Genomic DNA, 23,078 nt, shown 5'->3' with positions numbered 1-23,078 from the left:
GTACAGTCAAACAAATGTTATCCACAAAAAAGGAAAAGGAAAAAGGGGAGATTCAAGAAGAAACATTTTCCAAGTTTCCTGGTGTAACGCCCCCTGGATGCAACCGAACCTTTGTTTACCTCCATTTTCTACCAAGCTCTTCTCTTTGCCTCTTACACAGGCAGATCTTTAGGTGTGGCTAAAAGAGTAATCTTGGAGGGTCCCTATAGCTCAACATCAGTTGATGGAGAATTATGACAAAGAGAACCATGACACTGATCCTGGTGGGTGGATAGTACAGAATAGCTGCGGTGCCTGAGGGTCCTTGATTATGGGTGTTTGAAGTGACGGGTAGTCTGCATTGTGTGTGTCTCCTCTTACCTCCACGTCATCGTCATTGAAGCCAATTACAGTCAGGGCCTTCCTCACCACCTTCCAGTCACTGCGGTCGTTAATGGAGCTCACCTTCGGACAGTTCCCCTGAGATCCACGTGAGACAACGCTGTTAGACATTTACCTTGTAACATTTAATTCTTTTTCTTGCATGAATCAATATTCAGCTTTCACCATTGAAAATTCCTGCTTCCTAGCACATCTGGGAGCTGGCTAGCTTACATGAGCATACAAATGAGCTAGATGACAAACAACTGCAAAATCTGTTTTATGAGACACAAAAACTGATAGCTACAAACAGACTGGAAAGGCTACATAAATCAACAACAAAAGCTAACTAACTACCTAGATAACAATGTATTAATATGCGTTAACAGTTGGTGCAGCAAGATTGTACATTGGACAGTCACAGCTAAGGTGAATTTTTTGCACTCTCTTCTCATGTAGTGCACTATATAGCAAGTACTGCATGGGGAACAGGGGAGACAGCCGGTGTCATGCGTGGGCAGGGCTCTTATGACTGCGCTCACCTTCACCAGGTACTGGTACTGCTGGGGGTTCTTCTCCAGACCCAGCCTCCTCAGCAGGTCCTCCTCTCCGCCCTCGATCAGCTGGTAGAAGATGTGGAAGTTCCTCTCACCGTGGTTCTGGTGCACCACGCGGGACTTCTCCAGCAGGTAGTTGAGTATGTGTCCACCAACGGGGGCTCCCTGGAGACGGAAAGAGGGAGGGACACTGGGAGACATGCAGGGACGGACACACGCCTCCAAGATACCCATCAACAGAGAGCAACGCGGGGATAGAGAAATAAAAACACAGGCCCATTAGCACGGGCAGCAAAGTTGAAATCACTGCATCACTGACATGGCTAGCGTTCAGGCATAGACCCCTCTTTGGCATGGCCCTATTTACATTACCCATTTCTAACAATTTTCAGCTACAGAGACTGAATGGTGGACAGAGTGGTGCCCTACCTTGAAGTCAAACTGGATGTCCATGTATTTACCAAAGCGACTGGAGTTGTCGTTGCGCAAGGTTTTGGCATTTCCAAAAGCCTGGGACCAGGGATAGGGGAATTGATTGAAAAGAGGATAAAGAAAGAAACACAAAGAGAAGTGTCAGGCTTGCTGGACTTCTGTCTCCTAAGACTGGGGTGCATTGCAGAGTATTATGCGTCCATAATAAAATGTATGCAGCACTTCCCACCAGCAGAATTTGATTTTTCCATGTACTTCTGTGCTATATTGTGTTCTAATTAGCAGTTACACCAATTCTGCAGTTCTTAGAATTCCTTATTAAATGCCATGCCCTTATAAATGTAGCATTTAGTTTAATTTAGTCTTTGGGAAAAGGTCAAAAATGTGTTTAAAAATGTTCCCCAAGCAAAGACAAAAGTTTACCGCACTAAGCACTCAAAGTAAAACGCCCTTACAACGTGGACATATAAATGCTATCAAATATCCTTTCAAAATCTTTCCCTCTGGAGTCATTTTCTAATATGACAACACTGCGGTCTTAAACACCACTACAGTTACAATATCTGACCGCAACAAAAACATCCATGGTATCTTTAAGAGTGTCACTGAAATACAGGATCTGATGCACACTGAGAGACAAATCCAAAAAGCTTTTGAGAAGTGAGTGTGAGCCGTGCATCACCTCCAGGACGGGGTTGGACTGCAGCAGTCTGTCCTTGATGGTCTGCACCTTGTCGCTGGCGGGGCAGGTGACGGCGTAGTACTGCAGGATCTTTTTGGATGCCTCCGTCTTTCCCGCCCCGCTCTCCCCCGAGATCAGGATGCACTGATCCCGCCGCTCCGTCCGCATGGAGCGGTATGCGTTGTCCGACACCGCGTAGCTGTTTAAGGGGGTGAGGCAGCATACGGATTAGCAGGAAGCCCCTCTGTGGGGGGCATTCTGTGTTACGCACAGCAAGAGGTACATTCCCATCATGCCCTGCTACAAGCAGAAAGGCTTGGGTGACATACAATGACAGTAAAGGAGAAGGTTGGTGGACTTCCTAACACCAAACTGGATGTCGTAAAGAGGATTTTTTCAGGGATGCCAAATAACATGATTTGCTGACCCACTGTGGGAGTAAGGAGGGGAGTGGAGGGGGTGGTAGGATGGTTTTAGAGTTGTTTTGGATTATATGAGTCACTGGAGGCTGGAGAAAAAGGCAATGGAATTCCACCTCTATGTGAAGGTGCGGAGGAAGCTGTTACCAGCTGGCACAGAGTCTCATCTGAGCCGCAGAAAGGAGGGGAGGGGCTCCGTGTCTTAGAGGAAAGACCTGCCTGGCGTGGTCAAATGAGCAACTCCTCCCTCTCTCCCTCCACACCCCCCAGCCAAAACATCTGTATTCCCTCTGACAGAAAGAAACCATTTGCTGGCACAGTGGAGTGGAGCTGGAGAAGTGAGCAGCCACTCATAATGTTGAGCTCATGGCAGAACCTGCATAATGCGCTTCTTGTTTGGGACACTCATAATGTCTGAATATAGTTCAGGGACTCACATCTCCCCCCTGCAACTGTTCTAACACACAGAGCACACACAAGCACTCTGGAGCATACAGAGAGCAGCTGGGAATACGTGACCAGCTATGCACCTCTCTGTATTTGTTGTCCATAGATCTTATCTATGGGTGACTAGAAGTGGCCTGGGCTGTGACATCACTCACATGTGGGGCGAGACCTCATAAAAGTTGACCCCTCTGTATCGCTCCATGTGCTGCTTGGTGTAGATTTCTAGCTCCTTGTATGGGTTCACTGACACCAGTACCGACCCAATATATGTCTGAAATAAGAAGAAACATCCATGTCAATTTAATAACCCCCCCAACACACACACACACACACTCACACACACACACACACGCACACACCCTCCCTGATCTCAGGGACGCAAGTTTGAAAAACGTGTCCTTTAAGAAGAGGATATGCATTCACTGCTTACATATATGAGGTTCTCCTTGAACCTCTTGCGCAGGTTCTCGATGAAGGCCGCCTCGCTGGTGTGGTTCTCCAGCAGAACAAAGTCCTGCACCCCCACACGGTCCCGGGCCGTTAAGGCGCTCTCCATCATGACCCGCACCCCCTCGCTGCCCACCGCCTGCCCATGGAAGAGGAGAGGAGGGGGAAGAGAGAGACTTTCAGGGCTGAGCTCCGGTTTCCAAAAACAAAACACTGCAGCCAGTGAGGTCAGCAGTGAGCAAAATAACGGAAAAGTCTTAGCAAACCTAAAATATTTTGTTTTTAACTGGGGTAAATCTACGCAGAGCAACGTGTCTTGTGTTCGCTCCTCTCTACGTGCTCAATGCCCTCACACCGTTTTCCCTGGAAAGGGGCTGCAGTGCTGTTCCCTGAGCTGCTGTGCTGTGGCCAGACAACGGCCGTGTGCATACACTGCTGTGGAGTTCTCTCTGTGGAGGCATTTTGCTCATGTGTGTACATACAACAAAAACGTGATTCATGCAAAAAAGATATTGTCTGAAAAACCAGGAAAAATGCAACTGTGCAGATTATTCAATATCAAATATGTCATGAGAATAATACATTGCGTGTGTAAGACACACAAAATTGTCCATTATTCATTGCTCTCAGATAATCCCACTTTCCAGGACAGGAATAAACCAAGCAGAACAATGGCCTTCCACAACCAAAATAATAAAGGCTATAACCTGTAACCTATAATCCTTAACACAAAAACTTCTTGAGAAACTGAAGATTTAGAAGCCAAATTTTACCCTTCATGAGCTAACTCAGCCCAAAGGAACTGAATATATCCCATACTGTTCTTAGATTATTGACACAGGAAGGGCTGGATAAAGCCTTGTAAGTAACTGAATATGAGATCACGAGTCAACAGCAGTAACTGACTCCCTGTGAGGGGGATGGACACGATTATAAATGGTGATAATACCAATATTGATTGGAGGAAATATCAGCAGGAACATGTGAATGAGATCAGGACTGAGGGCATGTAAGGTGGACAGCAAGGCAGGAAAAGAGCTTGTGACAGGGGGAGGGACAATGGGAGGGACATGCAAAAGAAAAGCAGGAACTGAGTCCTCCTCTAATCCATCGTTGCATTACCTGCACTCAAAAACTTCCAGAATGACACTCTCCCCTCCGCTACAACCTTTTGGCTCTCTCCTCACACTCACTGATGTGTCTACAGCTTAGAGCAGCAGGGAGCATGTGCCCACAACCACCAGACATGTGGTGAAATTTTCTCAAATGATTGCAGTGCCTTTGCGTCCATTCTGGGGTCGGAAGCACCTTGTTAGTTACATTTCAATTCGGCAGGAGTTCATAAGGGTTTCGCTGCAGGCTGTTTCAGCTGCTACCACAATCACCAACCAGCTCACTTCCTTCATTTGTCTGCCCTTTTGGAGTGATAACAGTCACAGGCTGCATGTGGGAGCAGGCGTGGTGGCTGCAGGTTTATTACAATAGGAGGGCTAACCACGTCCCTCTCTCATATGAAGATGTTAATCTGTTGCTAAAATATAAAAAAGAGCTATTTATACTGTTAATCTCAGAAGTCTCTCAAAGACTGATATTGCCAGGAATGGTCTGATTCAAATATGAGTGGGATATGATCGTATCAGCATTTATTTCACTGTAATGCTTTAACTTGGCTGCTGAGGCTGCAGGACCTCAGTGTAGTTTAGTGCAGTTCACAGCACCTCATTGCTTTATAAAGACCAGGAATAACATGGGAACAAATGATTGTTAATAGCATTGGTCCAGTCATAATAACCTTGGTTACTAACGTATTTTAGGTCATCAAGGCGTCTGGACATCAAGGACATAAAACGAACAACATGCTACCACAGAGTACAGACACATAAAGACATTGATAAATAAGAGCAGAATGGTTTCTTCTCTTTATAAGGTGATCATCTTTGTTTTACATCTGGGAGACAAAATTCCTCTAATTCTGTCCTTGGATGATATTGCTTGGTCCTTGGTTTCTTGGTTTGGTTCTTCCTTTCTTCCTTCTTATGTTTCTCAGTGTTCCAGACTGCGATATGATACAGTCGCAGAGGAATAAAAATAAGGCGGAAGTTCCTGCAAGTGTGGTTTTGGGTCTCGTCTCTTGTGGTTTGGTGATGTCCAGGTGCTTGTTAATGGCTCGTTAAGCTAGTAAAGGTCATAATACGAGTTTCTCTTTTGACACTTGACTTCAGCAACCAGGGTAAATCATGGAGAGGAACCCCCTTTTCACACCCGGTCCCTCCCAAATCCTGCTACCTCTTCCCCCCCAACCACTCCATTGTTCTTCAATGGAGCTTTAGAGCTTTGCTTTCCTTCCCACCACTGTCTCCATCCCAGTACAGGATCTGCACAGCACACCACACCAACACCCCCACGCTGCCTCCCCAACACTGCAGCCCGGTAATATTTTCCAAATCCTGTGAAGGAAACAATAGCGATGGGAGTCGGGCTCAGGGGCAGCCATGGCACTCCCGCTCAGGTTCTGTGAACCTCTGCACCCCCCATCCCCCCCCCCCATCTGAATCAGAGCACAAGTCCTCTTTCTCTCCATTCTGGGTTCACCAGGCCTCTCATCCCCTGTCTGCATTTTCATGGTAACCCTAATTGCTGGGAGATTGTGGACAGAAACCGAACTCAATGCTTCTATTTCTGTATACACGTCCCAGTCTTTTTCCCATCACAGCTTCAAAGGTTATCATTTATTTTTATAAGGAGTATGTAATGTTACATAAAGGAGGGAAGGTGTGGTGGCAGAGTGAAGGTGTGATGTTGGGTTGACAGGGAGAACATGAACATGTAAGGCCTGAAATCAAGAGTCAATCCAATGATATAAAAAATCAAACGAACATTCTAACACATCAAAAAGGAGATGTACCAGAGGAATTTGTGGCCGTAGAAAATGAAGGTGAATCCTGGTGTTAGGTAACAGCATAGCGATTCATAGAGCTGAACTTTTGTGATAAATGTGAATCATGCCAGAGCACATGGATTGCTTTTATTGTGATCCATTACATGTCTCAAACCAAAGAGAGCATATCAATGGGGACGACTACAGAGAGAGTAACAGTGAAGGGGGAGGGGGTATACTGAGAGATTGAAAATCCACAGAAAGAGTGACAAGTGCTTTCCAGACTGCTCACTGCATGCAGAAATTACACAGGTGAGAGATGACAACTGAGCTGGGCTAGACAGATTTTTTTCCACTATGGGCATTACTGGTTCATACATATATGAATGTTATCAATGTTAAGCAATTCAAAGGCAAAGAAAGATATCTAACCTAAAGTCCTCTCTAACTCATTATCCTCTTGACTATGTCTCTTTCCCTTCAAACTTCTGGGAAATGATAATGTACAAAGAGCCTTTGTCCTATGACTTCGATACAAAAGGGGGAATATGAGATATAATATCCACAGTAAAGCTTGTATGTCTTTTAAATAAAGAACATGTGAAGGTTTTAAAGTCAAAGCTTTCTCTTGCAGCCTTGCATGTTAATGATCTTTTTGTTAATGATTTGCCTCCTTAGTGTTTGTGTGGTGTAAGATTTCTCCTGTAGGGAATAAAGCCCTTCATTCCCTTTTATTCAATGTTTTGCTCCTGGAGTCCCCCCTCAAGACTTTGGTTCAGAAAAAAATATTTCCCACGAAGAGGCAGCAGGTTAGAACCATCACAGGAAAGCAGTCCAACAGGTGTGACGAGGACCGCCCTTGCAAATGAAAAAGCCACATCAAATGCTCCTTCTGAGCCTCTGAAATACACTACAGACTTGCCATTAGCCCAGCCACAGTACAGACCTGCCATTAATATCTCAGTCATACTACAAACCTGCCATTAGCCTAGCCATACTACAAATCTGTCATTAGCTCAGCTATACTACAAACCTGCCATTAGCCTAGCCGTACTACAAACCTGCCATTAGCCCAGCTGTACTACAAACCTGTCATTAGCCTAGCCGTACTACAAAACTGTCATTAGCACAGCCATACTAAAAATTAGATCATCTAACATCATTAAATGTACTTACTTGAACTTATTTTTAGCAAAATAATAAACGCCCTTAACTGCTACCCACATGAAGTCATGTAGCTGGCAGTCTGAGCATGTGAAAGTATAGTGTATAGTGTACAATAATAATGTATATATTATGACACATAATTGTATCACAACAACGGCTTGATAGTCTGACGGCTGAACCTAAGCAGAGCTGGGCATGGTTAGTATTTGGATGGAAGGCATTTTGGGAAGACCACATCGCTGTTTGAAGTGGAGCTGTTAATCCAGCAAGGGGCAGTCTTCCCTCTGGAGCAAACAGTAAACCAATGCCCCAGCTCAGAAGGCGTAATCTCTCAGAGGAAATTATAAACCCAGGTTCTGACTTACTGTGGTTACTAGCGATCCCATAGCATCACTAAGAGAAGGGGCTTCCCCAGTGTCCTCACAAAATTCAGTCAGCTTCTCTGAAACCTCACCCATCTAACAGTCCCCCAGCTTAAATGGCTGATAATTCCCACACCTGATGTATAGTGAGCATTCAAAAATGGCTTCCATGCACCACCCAGGTGGGTGCTACACCAGAAAAGCCCTAGAAAAAGCCTTCATTATCACACCTGTTCATGACACTTATCATAGGGAACATGCCATACATAATCCTAAATCGTGTACAAAACACACAGACAAGGTGAAACATATTTCATGATCAAGACACATTAGCTTGAAAATGTTGTGCTGTACCATAATGAGCTCTATTTAACTTTGAACCCTGTGCTCCCGAATGTATTTCATCCTAGTCATGGCATTGGCCGACAATAACCAAGTGCCCACAGCAGAACAAGTCAGCTTTGTTCCCCCAGGGATACGAGTGGGTATGTCTGCAGGGGTTGCTCGTCTCACTGCTCTCAGGCACCCCGCCATTCATCAGGTGCCCACAAGTTACTTGGATGACGTCAGCTGAGTAGCTCCTGTCCTCCAATGAGTGTCCACTCCACTGTAATGCACAAACATAACTGTTGTGTGTGAAACATAGCTGTTTGCTATGTGTGCATGTATCAGAGGATTGCATTCATCTCTCCAAAGCACTGCATGAGTGCAGTCACTCTCACAGTGAAATGAGCCTACTACGGTTACAGCTGGCAATTCCAAAAATAGGGTTGCATAAATGAAAAAAAAAGTATTTTAAATAAAAAATAACTGAACTGTGAAAGGCCACAGCCTCCAGGCGGCCTCAGGCACACACACATGGTTTTCTCACTGCATTGCCCTCTTCTGTGATGACTACTTCCTGTAATGACTTCCTGTGATAACTACGCAAGAGTCAGCTCTTACATTTTTTTCAAGCGACATGCTTGTTGTTTTTCGTAATTGCCACAATCTGTGATAATCCTTTAGCTGTTCAGTGAAGCACAAAACTAAATAAACAGAATTTCCTCCTGTGGTGAGCCTGAAAATCTCAGGGGGGTATGGAGGGCAGTCAGAGAGGGACACACAGCAGTGGTCTGCTTCAGCCTGATACAAGTGCTCAACACACCTTTCCATCTGCTGTAAATTCTGACAGTAACACTCCCCTGGACTAAACACAAGCACAAGAAAACAATTTGATAACCAGTCCCACCCACTACACAGACAGCAACATAGAAAACATCTGCATTCAGCGGGAATGAAAGACCATAATACTACAGCTGGTCAACAGTAACAAAGCCAGGGGTAATGCACATCAAACAAAGCAGCAGCAGTGATACTGGCAATATCAGCATGAATGCCACAGACAGCTCTTCACTGGCGAGGAGCACTGTGGGAGTTGTAGCGTGCTCACTGGAGTGGACTCTCACTCTCTGATAATCGGGGCTCTTTCGAATGATGCCTCTTCCTTATAAGGTCTTCCCCTTTGCAGCTGGGTCAGTAAAAAACAGTGAGTCGGGAAGGGGTGTTCTACTAGTTCAGCATGTTTGGGTTAGGACGCTAGAAAAGAGCCCTGGGGCGTGTTTTGAGCAGCATACTTTCTATGATTCAGCGTGCAAACCTGCAGCTTGCTCATATTACAACATCACATACTCTGGAGGTATAGATCAGAGGTATAATTGCATCTTAATTAGGAGAGGTACAGTAAGAATTTCAATGGTGGTTTAGTGTAACTAGAGAAAATGGCAGAGACTGCTATCGGTAATATAAACTTTGAAGTAGTTGGTATCCTGTTGCACTTTCACCTGAGGGCAACAAAATCAAAGCACCGCACAGTAGGGAAAGCATCTTGCGTTTTTTTTTTGTACTGCGAAACATACTGTTTCAGGTCACCACACAACAGAAAATGGAGTCACACAGCTGGCTGAGAGCAGTACAGTGCGTTTGGTTGGTGCTGGTTATTCAGCAAAATACAATAGCTTGCGGAGTAATGCAGATTGTTCGTTGCTGCACACTGACGTCAGCACAATGTATTCTTTGACATTGACATCGGTGTGGGAACCTGGGGTGCGACGAAAAGGTTTGGTTGGTTTCGCCGACATCATCGCTCACTCGCCGTGCCAAAGGAGCGCAGCTGAGAGGCAGGAGGGAACCAGCAACACACCCACACACGCTGCATCAAACATGCTACATGTGTGTGTGACACAAACAGCCTTCGTGCGATACACACACAGGGACAGGACTGCACGCACACACACACACACACACCCTCTCAGATGTGAAATCGGAGACCTGCTAGAGAGAGACATTACGAGCAGGGGTAGCGCAAATCGCGACTGCATGTGGCCTCACCAACACTCGCACACAAGACTGACTCAGCCTTACTGATACACTCTGCGTGCACATTACTGAGAAGATCTTCTGCGAAAGACTCTCCTCCCTCCCTCCCCACCAGACCGCACAACAGCTACATTTATAGCCAGCATATTAGCCCTCTGCTTCCCTTTCCCCTCTCCCTTCTCCCAGCACGGTCACGCACAAGCACTGACAACGACACCAAAAGCAGCAGCTTATGAACTTGCACACTGTAAGCTCGGCGCACTGTCCTTACCATTCCTCTGTACTTCATATTCCCTTCCTCGCTTCCTGTTTTTCTGTCCTTGTTTTCTGGTGGTTGGCGTTTTTAAAATGTTAATCCACGTCAGACAGACGGCGAAAGTTTGTTTTTATAACTTTTCTAACTCCATGTGAGGGAGCAGCCCAGCTGCCATCTCTTCTCCAGTTACGACCTCTCTCTCTCTCCCTCTCTCTCTCTCTCTCTCTCACTCTGTCTGCCCCCCCTCCCTCTCTCCACACAGCCAAATCAATCCCTCAGAAAAGAGGACACACACTCCTACTTCCCAGACCCAGGATCCCCCCTCTTCTATGACTCTTGCTTTTTCAGAGGTTCACAGTGATAGGTAAAAGAAGCGTCAGCTTTGAAGCCTCTCCGTCTTTTCCTCTGTCCTTGTCTCCTCTTAAATCAAGGCATACGGCTATAGAAAGCCATACCAGGCGTCACCAACTGCACACATCTGGACGAAAAGTCTTTGGAAACCACCCTTGGAAAAAAAAAATACAGAAAAAAATGTGCTGCCACTACGCATAAGGAGCAAAGCTAATTACTGTAAGCAATGCGTTGGGATAAAGGACCATGCAAAGTCTGGAACATGCTCCATTACCACCCCAACAAACAAATAGCACTTCAAGTAAAAATAAATAAATAACTGAAAAATCATATGATTAAGGCCAAATGCCTACCCTAGGCCTCCCTCCCTCCCTCTTCCTCCCTCTCTCCCTCCCTCCCTCTTCCTCCCTCTCTCCCTCTTCCTCCCTCTCTCCCTCCCTCTCCCTGTTTCTCCTTGCTTGTATTTCCCAAGAAGTGTCTTGGGAAATAAAATGCCATTCTTATGTATCCTAGAATAAAATACCATGAGGAAACAGACACATGGCAGTAAATGATCTTGTTCAATCCAGCTCCCCTCCCAAACTGGCGTCATGAGCTCCATGGATGGTGGCATTAATCTTACGATCACGATTATTATACAAAGATATTATCACTTTATATATAACACATAAAACATGTCTCATTTTTTGTGCGATAGGTGGCGATTCAAAATAAATTAATGTAATAATGTTGATGTAATGCAGATGAAATACAGTGAAAGTAAAATCATGGGACATGGTAGCCAGTCGGGAATGAGGGAGCGTGTGGCAAGAGCTCTCTCTCAACCGATATGGCGTAATGCACGGGGGACTCTAAAGGACCTGGAACCTGAGAGGGGGGGAGGACGAGGGCATTAAAACCGCTCCAGCACAACCACGCTCCATGTGACTTCACAACTCCATCCCAGGACTCCCTGAGAAATGGGATCCATCTCGGTTCTGTGTGCCCCTCTGGGGGGCATGGTTCAGGGGCATCCAGGCTATGCCGTTCGCTGAGACTCTTACCAGCGACACCCAGATGAACTCCCCTCCCCACCCTACCGACGCTTCTGTACCCCAGTGCAGGCTACACATCAATGCAAAGTTCACTGAGATGTGTAGGGAGTGAGTCACTCACAGATTAACACCTGCCTTTCCCTCTCCCTCCCCCCCAAGGAGTAATCAGACCACCTGTCTGTGTTTGTGCACATGAAGCACAGGTGAAGCCCTGGCAAAGGTCATCTGGCACTCTCAAAAGCTGACAGGTAGTGCCCTCTATTGGACATAACACACCACGCACCAAAGATCTGTTTCAAAAATGTGAAAACTTAATCCAGTTCTGTACATTTCACTTGGGCACAAACACTGGAAAAACTAAGAGAATTTCTATCATACAGTCATACATGCCTTCTCTCTCTCTCTCTCTCTCTCTCTCTCTCCCTTCTCTCTCCCTTTCCTGTGCCAACACAATCAGCAGTTCTGCCTGCAGGAATCTGAGTAATTTTTTCCAGACGGTGAAAGTTTCTCTTTTTCTCTCAGTCTGGAATCACGAGCAACACATCGAGGAGACCCGCAAGCAGGGGGCAGGAGGACAGAGAAGCAGACAGTGGGAGGCAGGAGCAAAAAGAGGGGAAGAGAGGGGCAGGAGCTAAGAGGGACAAGAAGAAAGAGCGGCAGGAGAAGAGAGGGGCAGTAAGAAGAAAAAGGGGAAAGAGGCGTGAGGGGCAGGAGCAGACAGGGGCAGACAGGAGAGAGGGGCAGATGGAGTTAGTGGAGCAGGCTAACACTTTGATGATGTCACAGTAATGAGTAATGTGCTTTTACACTGGAACTGGACTGACCGAGAATAATGAAGTGCTGTGCTTGTTGCACAAAACTGCTTAAAAAAACATACATTGTCAAATGTGGTTTCTTTGTCTGACTGCAATATTAGCAACTTAATACTGCAGTAATGTGTGGATATAAGTGTAATCGACTGATGGCACAGACATGAGAGGTGCTGAAGAATATCACGGTTATGGTGTAGCCAGGGCTAGAGCTTGTATCCTAAAGACTGAAGCAATTCCCAAGTAGAGCACTGCTGCTCTACCCGCAATTGCTCAGATAAATATCCAGCTAAAATTAAGTACAGGAATGTGAGCTATATAACTATAGGTAAGCCATGTAAATCGCCCTGGACAAAGGCCTCCATTACGCGGATGACTAGATAAAATAAAAGACCAAGCTGCAGAGACTCAGCAACACACTGACTCAGCTCTCTGAGAGAATCATTAAAATAATCCCGTCCACATTTGCTCTCAGAGAATACTCCCCTGGCTGCACAGCTTCCAGAAGCTTCCTGCCACAGATCAGACCATTCAGGGGGGAAAAAAAGCTGTAGGGAGAACACTGAAGACTGTTTCATCAGTGTGGTCGCAGGGCCTCCAATCTGTGGGACATTAGGTGAGGAGAGTTTTACTCAGGCCTCTTCCCGAATTTTACCGCCCCCTGCCCCCCTCGTTCCTTTTCCCCGTTCAGTTCCATCCCTCTGCCTAGAGTATTACACTGCTTCTATCACCATTGTGGCCTCGTGTTGGCACTCACTCATTTTGCTGCGCTCTCATCTTGCTAGCATTTTTGTTGTTTCTGTCATTCCATTTTTTTTCCCCATGTACCATCTGGCCATTATATTCACATTTAAATTCTTGTCGCTGCCCTCCAGTGGTCACCTTGCAAAGCAATGCTGTGAAAGGTCTGTCTTGAAAGGCGCCGAGTGAAAATAAAGGTGCTTCCATTCATCAGTTCCCTCCTTACTCTCCTTACTCTCCACATATCTCAGCCTTCCCCCTGTCTCTTTCTTCCTCTGTTCTCACCTCCCCAGTTTTTGCAAGTGCAGATTTGTGTTTGTCCAATTTAGAGGAGCTACAGGCAACCACATTGGCAATTTAGTCGTTTCTTTATCATAGGCAAAAACAACATAATTTGACAATTTTTGCTGTGATGGCATAGGCTGTGTGTGACTTATAGTGCACAAACTCACAAGCCCCAGATCCACCCAGTTCTGCTGCACAGAGGGAGTCAGTGCACTGTGAGTCACAGGCAGAGACTGGAGGTTTGAGACAGACTCGGACCCTCAGTGCACCACTACCATACGCTCTGTTCTAAGCTCCTTGCCTTCGTGCAAAAGCTCTCAGTATTTACCTTGCTCAGCAATTTATCTGTAATGACGTTTAGCATTCAATGCTTCTACCAGATTCAAATGAAGCGACTGCCACACAGCTGAGGTGCTGCGATGTCACCAAGTGTGCTGGAGAGGAGAGTAGAGGGCCTCCTAATTCAACAGCCCATGTGAAATTAGACAGCAATGACAAAGAATTCCTGTTCTCCCCTGCCCTTCCACCTATTTTTATCTCGCTTCTCTCTCTGCCGCCACGGCTTGTTTTTGAATGCTAAGTGTCAAAACACAGTGACAGTGACAGAAACATTTAAAAACGCATTTTACCGTCTCCCCCCTCCCAAATCCAGTTTTTTTTTTCCTTTGGGGGAAGGGGGGGGGGGGGGTTGCAGACTAGATAAAGTTTGGACTATTGGCTGGGTGAGAATAATGACTGACCCATAGAACTGAGGTGGGGTTAGTGTAAGGGAGAGAGGGAGGAGCACTGGACATGAGAAAGACAGGAAGCCCAGGGAACAGCTGAGAGGGAAATAAGATGTGGGGGGAGTTAAAGCGAGGGAAATGGTGTGAAGGTGGGAGGGACGACAGAAGAAAAGGGAAGGGTGGGGGTGAGGAGGAGAGGAAAAGGAGGTAAGGGCAGAGCGATGTGGAGAATGACTTACGAGAAAAGAGGGAAGGATGGAGGAGGAAAAAGACAAATGAGGAGAGACAGGAAGTAAGAGGATATGGAAGAGGACATTGTGAGGGCAGAGGAATGCAAACAATGCAGGCAGAACACAGGAGGAGAGGGATAGAATGAGGAAGACAGAGGGGGAAAAAGCCCCCAGCCCCAACCAGGAGACTGGTACAGCCTGTACTCTCTCCAGTCAATCCAGAACACTCTGTTAGAATGAATGTTACATGTCTGCATCACCAAAAGATTGACATTCCACACCAAGCAGACGAGGCAGGTACCCCATCAACCTCAGAAACTGGTAGAAAAAACATCTCCTCTGAAGTATGCGAAAGCACAAGCATGAACATAACCCTTTTAGAATGGTGTTCTTCAACAACAATCTATTCCACTCCTAGGAACTGGTTGTTATATGAAGAATATGATTTACTTTGTGAGAGACAAGCAAGTATTTCTAAGACGAACGCGTACAGTACAAATCACACACACACATGCATGCACACGAACACACGCATGTGCACACACACACACACATACATAGACACATGCACACACAAACACACACACACGCACACACACAGAGCTAAGGAGCTGACACGCACAGAGCTCAAAAGCTGACACACACACTCACACATACTTGCAGTTTGTGCACAGTCAGCAGTTTGGCTCAGCAGGCATTTCCTAAAGTGTTCCGTAAAGGAATTAATAGCAGCTCCACTCCTCTGCATTTCCAGGGCAGAGAAGAGAGAAAACCTCACAAGTTTATGAGACTGGGAGGGAAAGTATATCAGTCACCAAGGCACCTGTGTGTATGCTTGAGTGCGTGTTGCAGAGTGTAGTGTGAGTATGTGCATGCGTATATAAATTCATGTATGCGTATTACATTATTGTCATTTAGCAGAAGCTTTTATCCAGAGCAACTTACGTGGGCTACAGTTTCATATCCATTTATACAGCTGGATACTTACTAAGGCTGCCCCCTAATAGTCGACCAAATGTTGGTCGATCAGAAGAGTCTTAGTCGACCAAGTTTTCATTGGTCGGTTAGTCGCAGAAACAAAAAACCCCTCAAACTCCATTTGGGAGCTGCGCTTTGTAGTTAAAAAGTTATTCGACTATGTCGGGCAGGAAATCATCCAAAGTGTGGGATCATTTCGAGCATGTAAAGGACGACCCCAAGAATGTGACATGCAAACTCTGCGTGCAAAGACTCGCCTATCATTCGTCGACCTCAAACATGACATATCATTTGAAACATGTAGGGGAGAGCCGGGATGAAAGTAACAGCAATTTTTTTCTGAGCCCATACAATTCTGATATGCGTCAGCATGTACAGCATGCAACATTTACCAGAACCCCCAAAAATTGCGTGGATACATCATGCTTTCGCGGAGTTACGCCCGAGAAGCTGTTTTCGATCACAGAAAGTAAATTCACTCAAGCGGTAAAAATTGTTTTGAATGACAAGTTGTGTCTATTGTTTCATGTGTCATAGTCATGATCATTTGACAGAATAATTTGTACTTTTAACACATCCTGAAGTTTGCCGTGTCAGAGTTTCTCAGCTTAGAAGCAAGTCAGGTTTAACTGTCAGGAGTCATTGTCGAGACGATTGTAACAGTTGTTTCTTTCGTCCCTCTACAATAACAACTATAGCCTACTTATTATATTATTATACCAAGGTCGTTCCACATTTGTACAAAATAGCACCTTGGTTTTGATAGAACACACACGTGAGTTGTTGATCACAACAAAAACTGTCTGTGACATTAGCCTATCTTTTAAAATGACGTTTACCCGAAAAGTGTTACTTTCGTCCCGGCTCTCCCCTAAGTAGCCTAACGTTATTATTCCTTTCGCACGTAACTTATTTTTATGCAATGTAGCTCACTGTTATCTTACATGGTTTGTTATGTTTTCATTAGCGTTATTAAGCTTCTCATAGTTTTCAGTTAGCATTTGCTATATTTTTTAACATTAAATCACTGTTTCCTCAAAGCTAAAATTAGCTAGAATTTTTCCAATCTAGTGTTCTATTCGCACCGGTTTTAGCATACAGGCTAAACCAGTATGACCGTATGTGCAAAAGGGTTATTCCATTATGCTACATAATTAATGGCATAATTAACATTAACGAATTGCAACGTTACGGCTATAGGCCTATGCAGCTCAATAAATATATTGTCATATGCGCTATTAGGCTTATCCAAGTGTTCGTGGGGAATGGGGAAGCTAAATTACCTTGCTTACTGCATGTTTAACTTCATATGTTCTGTTTTTTTATTTATCGTTTGTTTTATAAGCTATTGTGTTGGTGTTACAAGTTCATAAATTGCATTATGTTATACTGTGTTGAAATAAATTAACAAAATGTTCAGTCTCCTTGCTGGTTGTTCCGACACATTCAGAATCATTACCGCTTTTGCTGTTAGCATTGTCATTAACAGACGGCTCACTTCGTGCGTGCGCTTGTAAAATTTATATTTTAAAGGCTCATTATTACGGTTTTCTATTTCTCTGTAATGTAGCACAGTGTTAACAGTGTTACTTGTAACATTCTTCCTCAGCCCTGGAACTCAAACCATTTTCTGATGCCCCAAAAAATATATATTTAAATAATTAAATTAACATCTTGAACGTGTGACGACTAGTCGACTAATGGCTGGAACTAACGACTACTAGTCAACTAGGAAAATCTTTGGTCGAGGGCAGCCCTAATATTTATTGAGGCCATTGTGAGCTGAGCATCTTGCCCAGCAGCAGGGTACAGCAGCAGTGCACCTGCAAGAGATCAAACTAGCAACCTTTTGGTTACGAGTCCTGCTCCTTTACCACTACTCTACACTGCTGCCCATGTATGTGATGGAGTATGCACGTAGGCGTGTGTGCGCGGGTGTGCGACGCGTGCATGTATGTGTCTGCTCAAATAACGCACGCACGTCCTTGCACTGTGGCTCAACAGGCAGCCGAGACAAATCTGGATGTGCGGCTGGAGGGAGGGCCTTCACTCAAGAAACCGTTACAAAGGGAGAACTGTTTGCGCCATGTTGCAGAAGGGAGGCAGGGGACATAACCAAGCCAAAGTGACACTCGTGGCTGTGGAAATAAAAGTCTTTCCTGCATCCCACATCTCAGATCCCATTCTGCCTCACCTTTCTCTCTCCAGAGGCGCTGCTCCGTCCTGCTGCAAGCCCAGCGGAACAGACAGAGCGTAAACACAGCTGCGCTGTCCGTGAGCCCCCCGCCCCTGTCTCCTCCCCCACGGCTCAGCCACGGCCCATTTAGGATTATTAATACCCACATATCCTTATAAGGCGAGGTCTGGCCGCTGCACATAGGGCAGGGGGTTCCCACAGGGAACGCAGGGGGCAGGAGTCCTGCCCACATCCATCTCCATATCCCCCTTTATTCGAGGAGCCAAATTTTTCACTGACGCCACTTCCTTCCCTCCTCCACTGCATACAGTAGCAGGCGGGCATCAGAATACGATCACTCGGAAATAATGCAAATATCACCACAACACAGGGCCTTGGCCTGCATTCCTTCACACACAGCTGCTTGCAACCTCAAGAGAAAATTTGCAGCACAGGGCGAAGATACTGCGTCATATGCATTGAATTTAACATGTTTGTCATGGTTCACTCTTATGTATTTATTGTCTATTGCAGAAAAAAAAACACTGCCAAACATTCGCAGTCTGTTTTCTTTTTTCATTTCATTTTTTGCCTCACTTTAGAATACAGTCCTTTGCTCCAGACCTTCTCTGAAAGGTTCCTTTCTCCGTCATGTCCAGTGCAGAGGAAACATTTGTGCTGTCAGTGTTTAATACACATTTCATGAAAAATTGAAGTTCTCACCCACCCACAGACTCAGGGAAGCCACACCTATTCTCAGGATTTTCCACACAGGCACATGCTCACACACACGGGCACACTCACAGGAAATCCCATCAACACTGTGTGAACGTGTGCATGTGGATGTGTCAGTGAACTCCAGAGCAATTTTTACTCACTGAAAGCAACAGCTGGACATTCTGTGACGGACAACCCAGACACGGGGCGGGGGAGCAAGCTCTCTCGCAACTGAGTCAAAGGACAGACTGTCTTCATGTTTCAACATTTTTTTTTTGGAACAGCACTGAACAACACCCATTACCCCTGCATCCACTTTACCCTATCGGATGGAGTCAGAGGGGCAAGCTCATCCTAAGTACAACTGTCTGGTGTACATTCTTTCCAAAAACAGCAGTCAAAACCATACCAGGTCACAGGGCGTTATGACAAACCAATGACCAGACAGCGTTGGAGTGATTACAACAGAATCACGGCACCACAGGGACGAGTCCTGCCACACGGCCCATCATTCCACGCATAGCGCTCATGACAAAGACATCTCACAATCCCCTGGAATGTGGTCAGAAAGCACATGGGACGACGCAGGCCATTCTCCAGAGAGGGCCTGGGTCACACAGGGAGAGGAACAGATGACTAGAGGGCACACAAGGAGAGATAACAGATTACGAGGCCTCTGTCTAAGAGACGGGATGACCCATTAGCTGATGGCATTAGTGTTCTAAAGCAAAAATTTTAACCTCTTATGAATGACATTTCTACATCCATGAACCTTGCAGTGTGTGGATTTTTGGTGCTCGAGTGTATTGTAAGAGAGAGATGCGCTGTGTGTGGATGCACTTTTGCACCCTGGCGGGTGGAGTTTGTTCTCAGGTTTAAAATCATCAGCCCCGCAGTGTACACCGACCAACCCGCTCAGAAATGAAGGCAAACCCAGCTGAACAGCAAATGATGTGAGAACAGAATGCACATGACCAAATATGTCATTCACATGAACGCATTGGCAAAAGATGGGTGAAAAGTCATACCTACACTGATCATTCATTCTGCATGCAGCAGAGCAGTGAGTGGGTGGCTACTGACAGCTGTCAACAGTCAGGGACACAGCTCCTGCTTGTAGTAATCGATCTCACATCGCTTCCTGATCTGTCAGGCTTCACTAGTAACACCTCCATTTATGCTCCTTTTTGGCAGTTTACACCACCTACACTGCTGACACGAACACAGGGTACACCAGCGTGCAAAAAAGCGTGCATGGGCGTGTGCTTGTGTGTGTTGTGGGTACACTCACCTCAGAGTTCATGTGTGTCTGTATGTGTTTGATTAACAACAATCTATGGACGAAACACTTACAGCAAACAATTACAGGTAAATGCTGCAACCAGATACAAACCAGAAAAGTATATGGCTAGCTAATTATTAAATTTTCTCTTTGAGTCAAATTATAAATAGCCAAATAGTGTCCCAACATTTTCAGGGGCAGTGGACTGTTCTTACTAGCTGCCTTACTAGCTCTAGCATGTTATACACGGTTTACCTATTTGATCCTGTAGCATGCTCTACTGACTACAGTTTATATAATTTTTAGGAATACAGGTGTTTGACATGCTGTTAAAGTACTATGCTGTATGACAAAATCTGATGATACTGTTTTCAAGCACACAATGTTATTGAAAACACTGGTTGTACACAATATATTGACATGTACTGCAATAGTACAACACTAATAGGAATAGCACTTAATATAATATGTGAAATGTAACTTGTTCAGTTTATTTATTTAACTGAAAAATGCATGAATAATCATGGTTAAAATACCATTCTTTGTTCTCCCATGCGGTGACGCCATTGGATGATATTGGACCCCTGTTAAAATCACACTCCCGAACATCTGTTCTGCACAGCAGACAGGATTTTGTGTGGGTTACACTGCATTTTTTGCCAAACGTCACCTGAGCAGTCTTCCACACTGGCCTGAATATACTGTGGAGCACTGCTGTATCCTTGCCCCACCTTCCCTCCATCTCTCCCTACCTCCTTACCCACTCTCCCTCCCTCCTGAATACAGGGCTATTCCCCCTATCCACTCTCCCTCCCTCCTTCTACCTGCAGGGCTGTTCCTCTAACCCGCTCTCCCTCTCTACTAATTACAAGGCTGTTCCCCTCAAACACTCTCCCTCCCTCCTAACTGCAGGCCTGTTCTTCTGACCCACACTGCCTCCCTCCACATAGTCCACACCTCTGGCAGAGATTCTGTTGGCAGCTTATCACAGAGATATGTAGGGCACTTGGTTAAATTTTAACGTGGAGCTGGCAGTTCTGTGCGTGAAAGAGAGGAGGGAAAGGAAAGGTGTAAAGTGCCCTCTTGTTCATGTTTCTGTAGTGACACAAGTAAAATACAAACATAGCTTCTGGTCTATGGGTAAGTGGCCAGACAGTTTATCGTCTTGACACAGATTAGCTCAAGTTTTCAAATGCACCAGTGCACACAACTACAGGTTCAAAAGTGTCCACTCCCATTCTTAGGGCCACAAGTAAACCATACAGAATGGCTGTTTCCACACCTAGCGTCATCTCTGTGGAGCAAGAGGACTGGAATACAATGGGCCATACAGTATTAACACAGTATTAATGGATTAATAAAAATACTTCAGGTGAAGAGAACCACTGAGTCCAATATGCATCATTTCAATGATTTATTTGTTCATGGACCTATTTGGCAGGGGGCACCATAAACCCATAATCCATATTCTGTTTAAAATCATCACCAGTGACATTTTACCTTCATTTCAGTCATTTAGATAAAGTCATCATTGACACCAAGCTCTCATTCTCATGCGTAAGAGGAGGAAGAGGCAAAGGACAGCAGAAGGACTGAATGGCCACAAAGAAAGTCAGGAGGTGGAGAGAGATGGCCTGTCAGCTTAGTCCACAGATTCAGAGATAAAGGGAAAGAGAGATTACAGAAAATCTGATACCACCTGACTATTCAGTAAAGGACTGCACGTGTGTGAAAGTGTGCATGTTGGTGTGTGTGTGTGTGTGTGTGTGTGTGTGTGTGTGTGTGTGTGTGTGTGTGTGTGTGTGAGAGAGAGAGAGAGAGAAGATAAAGGGTGATTTTCAAATGTACAAAGTGCTCAACCGGAGCAGCGGTACTGTAATTCTCAGAGTGCAACATAAAGAGGAAAACACAATTATCAAATACTCGTCAGAGTGCTGAGGGAATGTTAGAACTGAAAGGGAATTTACAGGTGAGGAAGCCCATGGCATATAGCTGAAAAAGCACCCCAGAGAGGCTCTTACTGGTTTACAGTCAGAAGAGTCCTGGTGCATCTTTATTCATGGTATTGCAATTGTGGGCTTATATTTATGACCCACATTTTGGTTAAACTAGTCATGCAATTGCATACCATGTCATCATATGACTTCTTTAGATAGAGAGGAAAATAGAAAAATAATGAAAGTGCTGCCACATAAGGCTCAAATGCTGTACTGCTATATGAAAGAGGACTCTGTTCAAGGGTTAGGGCTCTTTGCAGCATGGAAACTTCCAGAATAACCACCACAGATAAACTCTAAACCCTCCTGGGAGCTTGCGCCTGTCCGTGCAATGCACAGATGCCAACACACTCATTTTCTCAGACTGCAGCTCGACTCGTCTTCTTTTTCACAGTTTACCATTGGAAGACCACTGTCCTCCTTTCCTTCTGCTGACAGCCAATCACAGCCCATGTCAACTAAGGAACTCCTGGTTGGTTGCCCCTTCTTCCACTTCAAGGAAGGGACTCCAAGTCCCTCTTTTCTCCCTACAGGCCATGTCTTGTCCTCTGAGTTTCCTCTATTCAAAACCTTTCAAAGATATGTTTCTTCAACTTGGCAACCTATCCCATTGTTATTCTGGTTCCATGTCATGTTTCAATCTTGTTTTGGAAGGCGCTTTGAATACAAAGTATGAAAACCACTATATAAATAAAGTTCTTATCTGCTCTTATCTGCTCACTGAACTGTAACCTGCAGTACATCTGTCTGCCATTTATGCCACTGATAACAAGCAACAAGTTATGATCATGACTTATATTGCTACACCTATAATTTGCAGTTTATCAGCTATGAGTATGCTGTAGGTTACCAACTTATTTGCTATTTGAATTCTACACTTTGTTACATATTGTTCTCTAAGAGCAAGTGGATAAGGATGTCAGCCAATTAAAATAATACCATCAATAAATAATATACAAGGCAGGGATAAAAATCCAACATAGCGAACAGGACTTCTTATTGCTTCCCACAACAGGTTAACTACATAATACAGAGCCTCTGCTGGAACATCTTCATGGGAAATTTAACCCCAAACTAACTGATCAATAATGACACTGTATCTCAGCTACTCCCTGCTCTCTGAAACCTTCTCTCACCTCAGTACTCTGCATTTTCATCCAGACTTTTCAAATCACAGTAGGGTTTTCCATAAAAAACTTGCCTTAATTGAGGCATTTACATATACTGTATTTGTATCCTATGCCCATCTATTCTTTGAAAGCTTATAAATCAAAATCTTTTCAAATTTTCTAGACATGGCACTGTAAACAAAACAATTCTCATAAACTCCCAATTACCTGCCTGCATATTATTTGGTTTGCAGAATATCCAAACCAATTGCCAAATGT

The 23,078-nt window shown here is 45.0% G+C and overlaps 1 protein-coding gene across 4 annotated transcripts in view; it reads right to left on the bottom strand.

Moving 5' to 3' along the window:
• The window catches only part of myo1cb (myosin Ic, paralog b), a 48,792-nt gene that overhangs the window by 16,615 nt on the left and 9,099 nt on the right, over positions 1 to 23,078 (bottom strand). For 3 of the 4 annotated variants that reach the window (XM_036536173.1, XM_036536175.1, XM_036536174.1), the window contains exons 3-8: positions 3,328 to 3,483; positions 3,053 to 3,168; positions 2,032 to 2,230; positions 1,347 to 1,427; positions 903 to 1,082; positions 361 to 459 (exon numbers count right to left, since the gene is read on the bottom strand). In XM_036536173.1, coding sequence (XP_036392066.1) covers positions 361 to 459; positions 903 to 1,082; positions 1,347 to 1,427; positions 2,032 to 2,230; positions 3,053 to 3,168; positions 3,328 to 3,483 — 831 coding nt within the window. Of the gene's footprint in view, positions 1 to 360; positions 460 to 902; positions 1,083 to 1,346; positions 1,428 to 2,031; positions 2,231 to 3,052; positions 3,169 to 3,327; positions 3,484 to 10,380; positions 10,564 to 23,078 lie in introns of those variants that run through there. The other variant, XM_036536176.1, reaches the window with a different exon arrangement.

Source organism: Megalops cyprinoides, chromosome 9 (assembly GCF_013368585.1).
Source record: "Megalops cyprinoides isolate fMegCyp1 chromosome 9, fMegCyp1.pri, whole genome shotgun sequence".
NCBI lineage: Eukaryota > Metazoa > Chordata > Actinopteri > Elopiformes > Megalopidae > Megalops > Megalops cyprinoides.
This window is presented reverse-complemented; position numbering and strand designations above follow the sequence as displayed.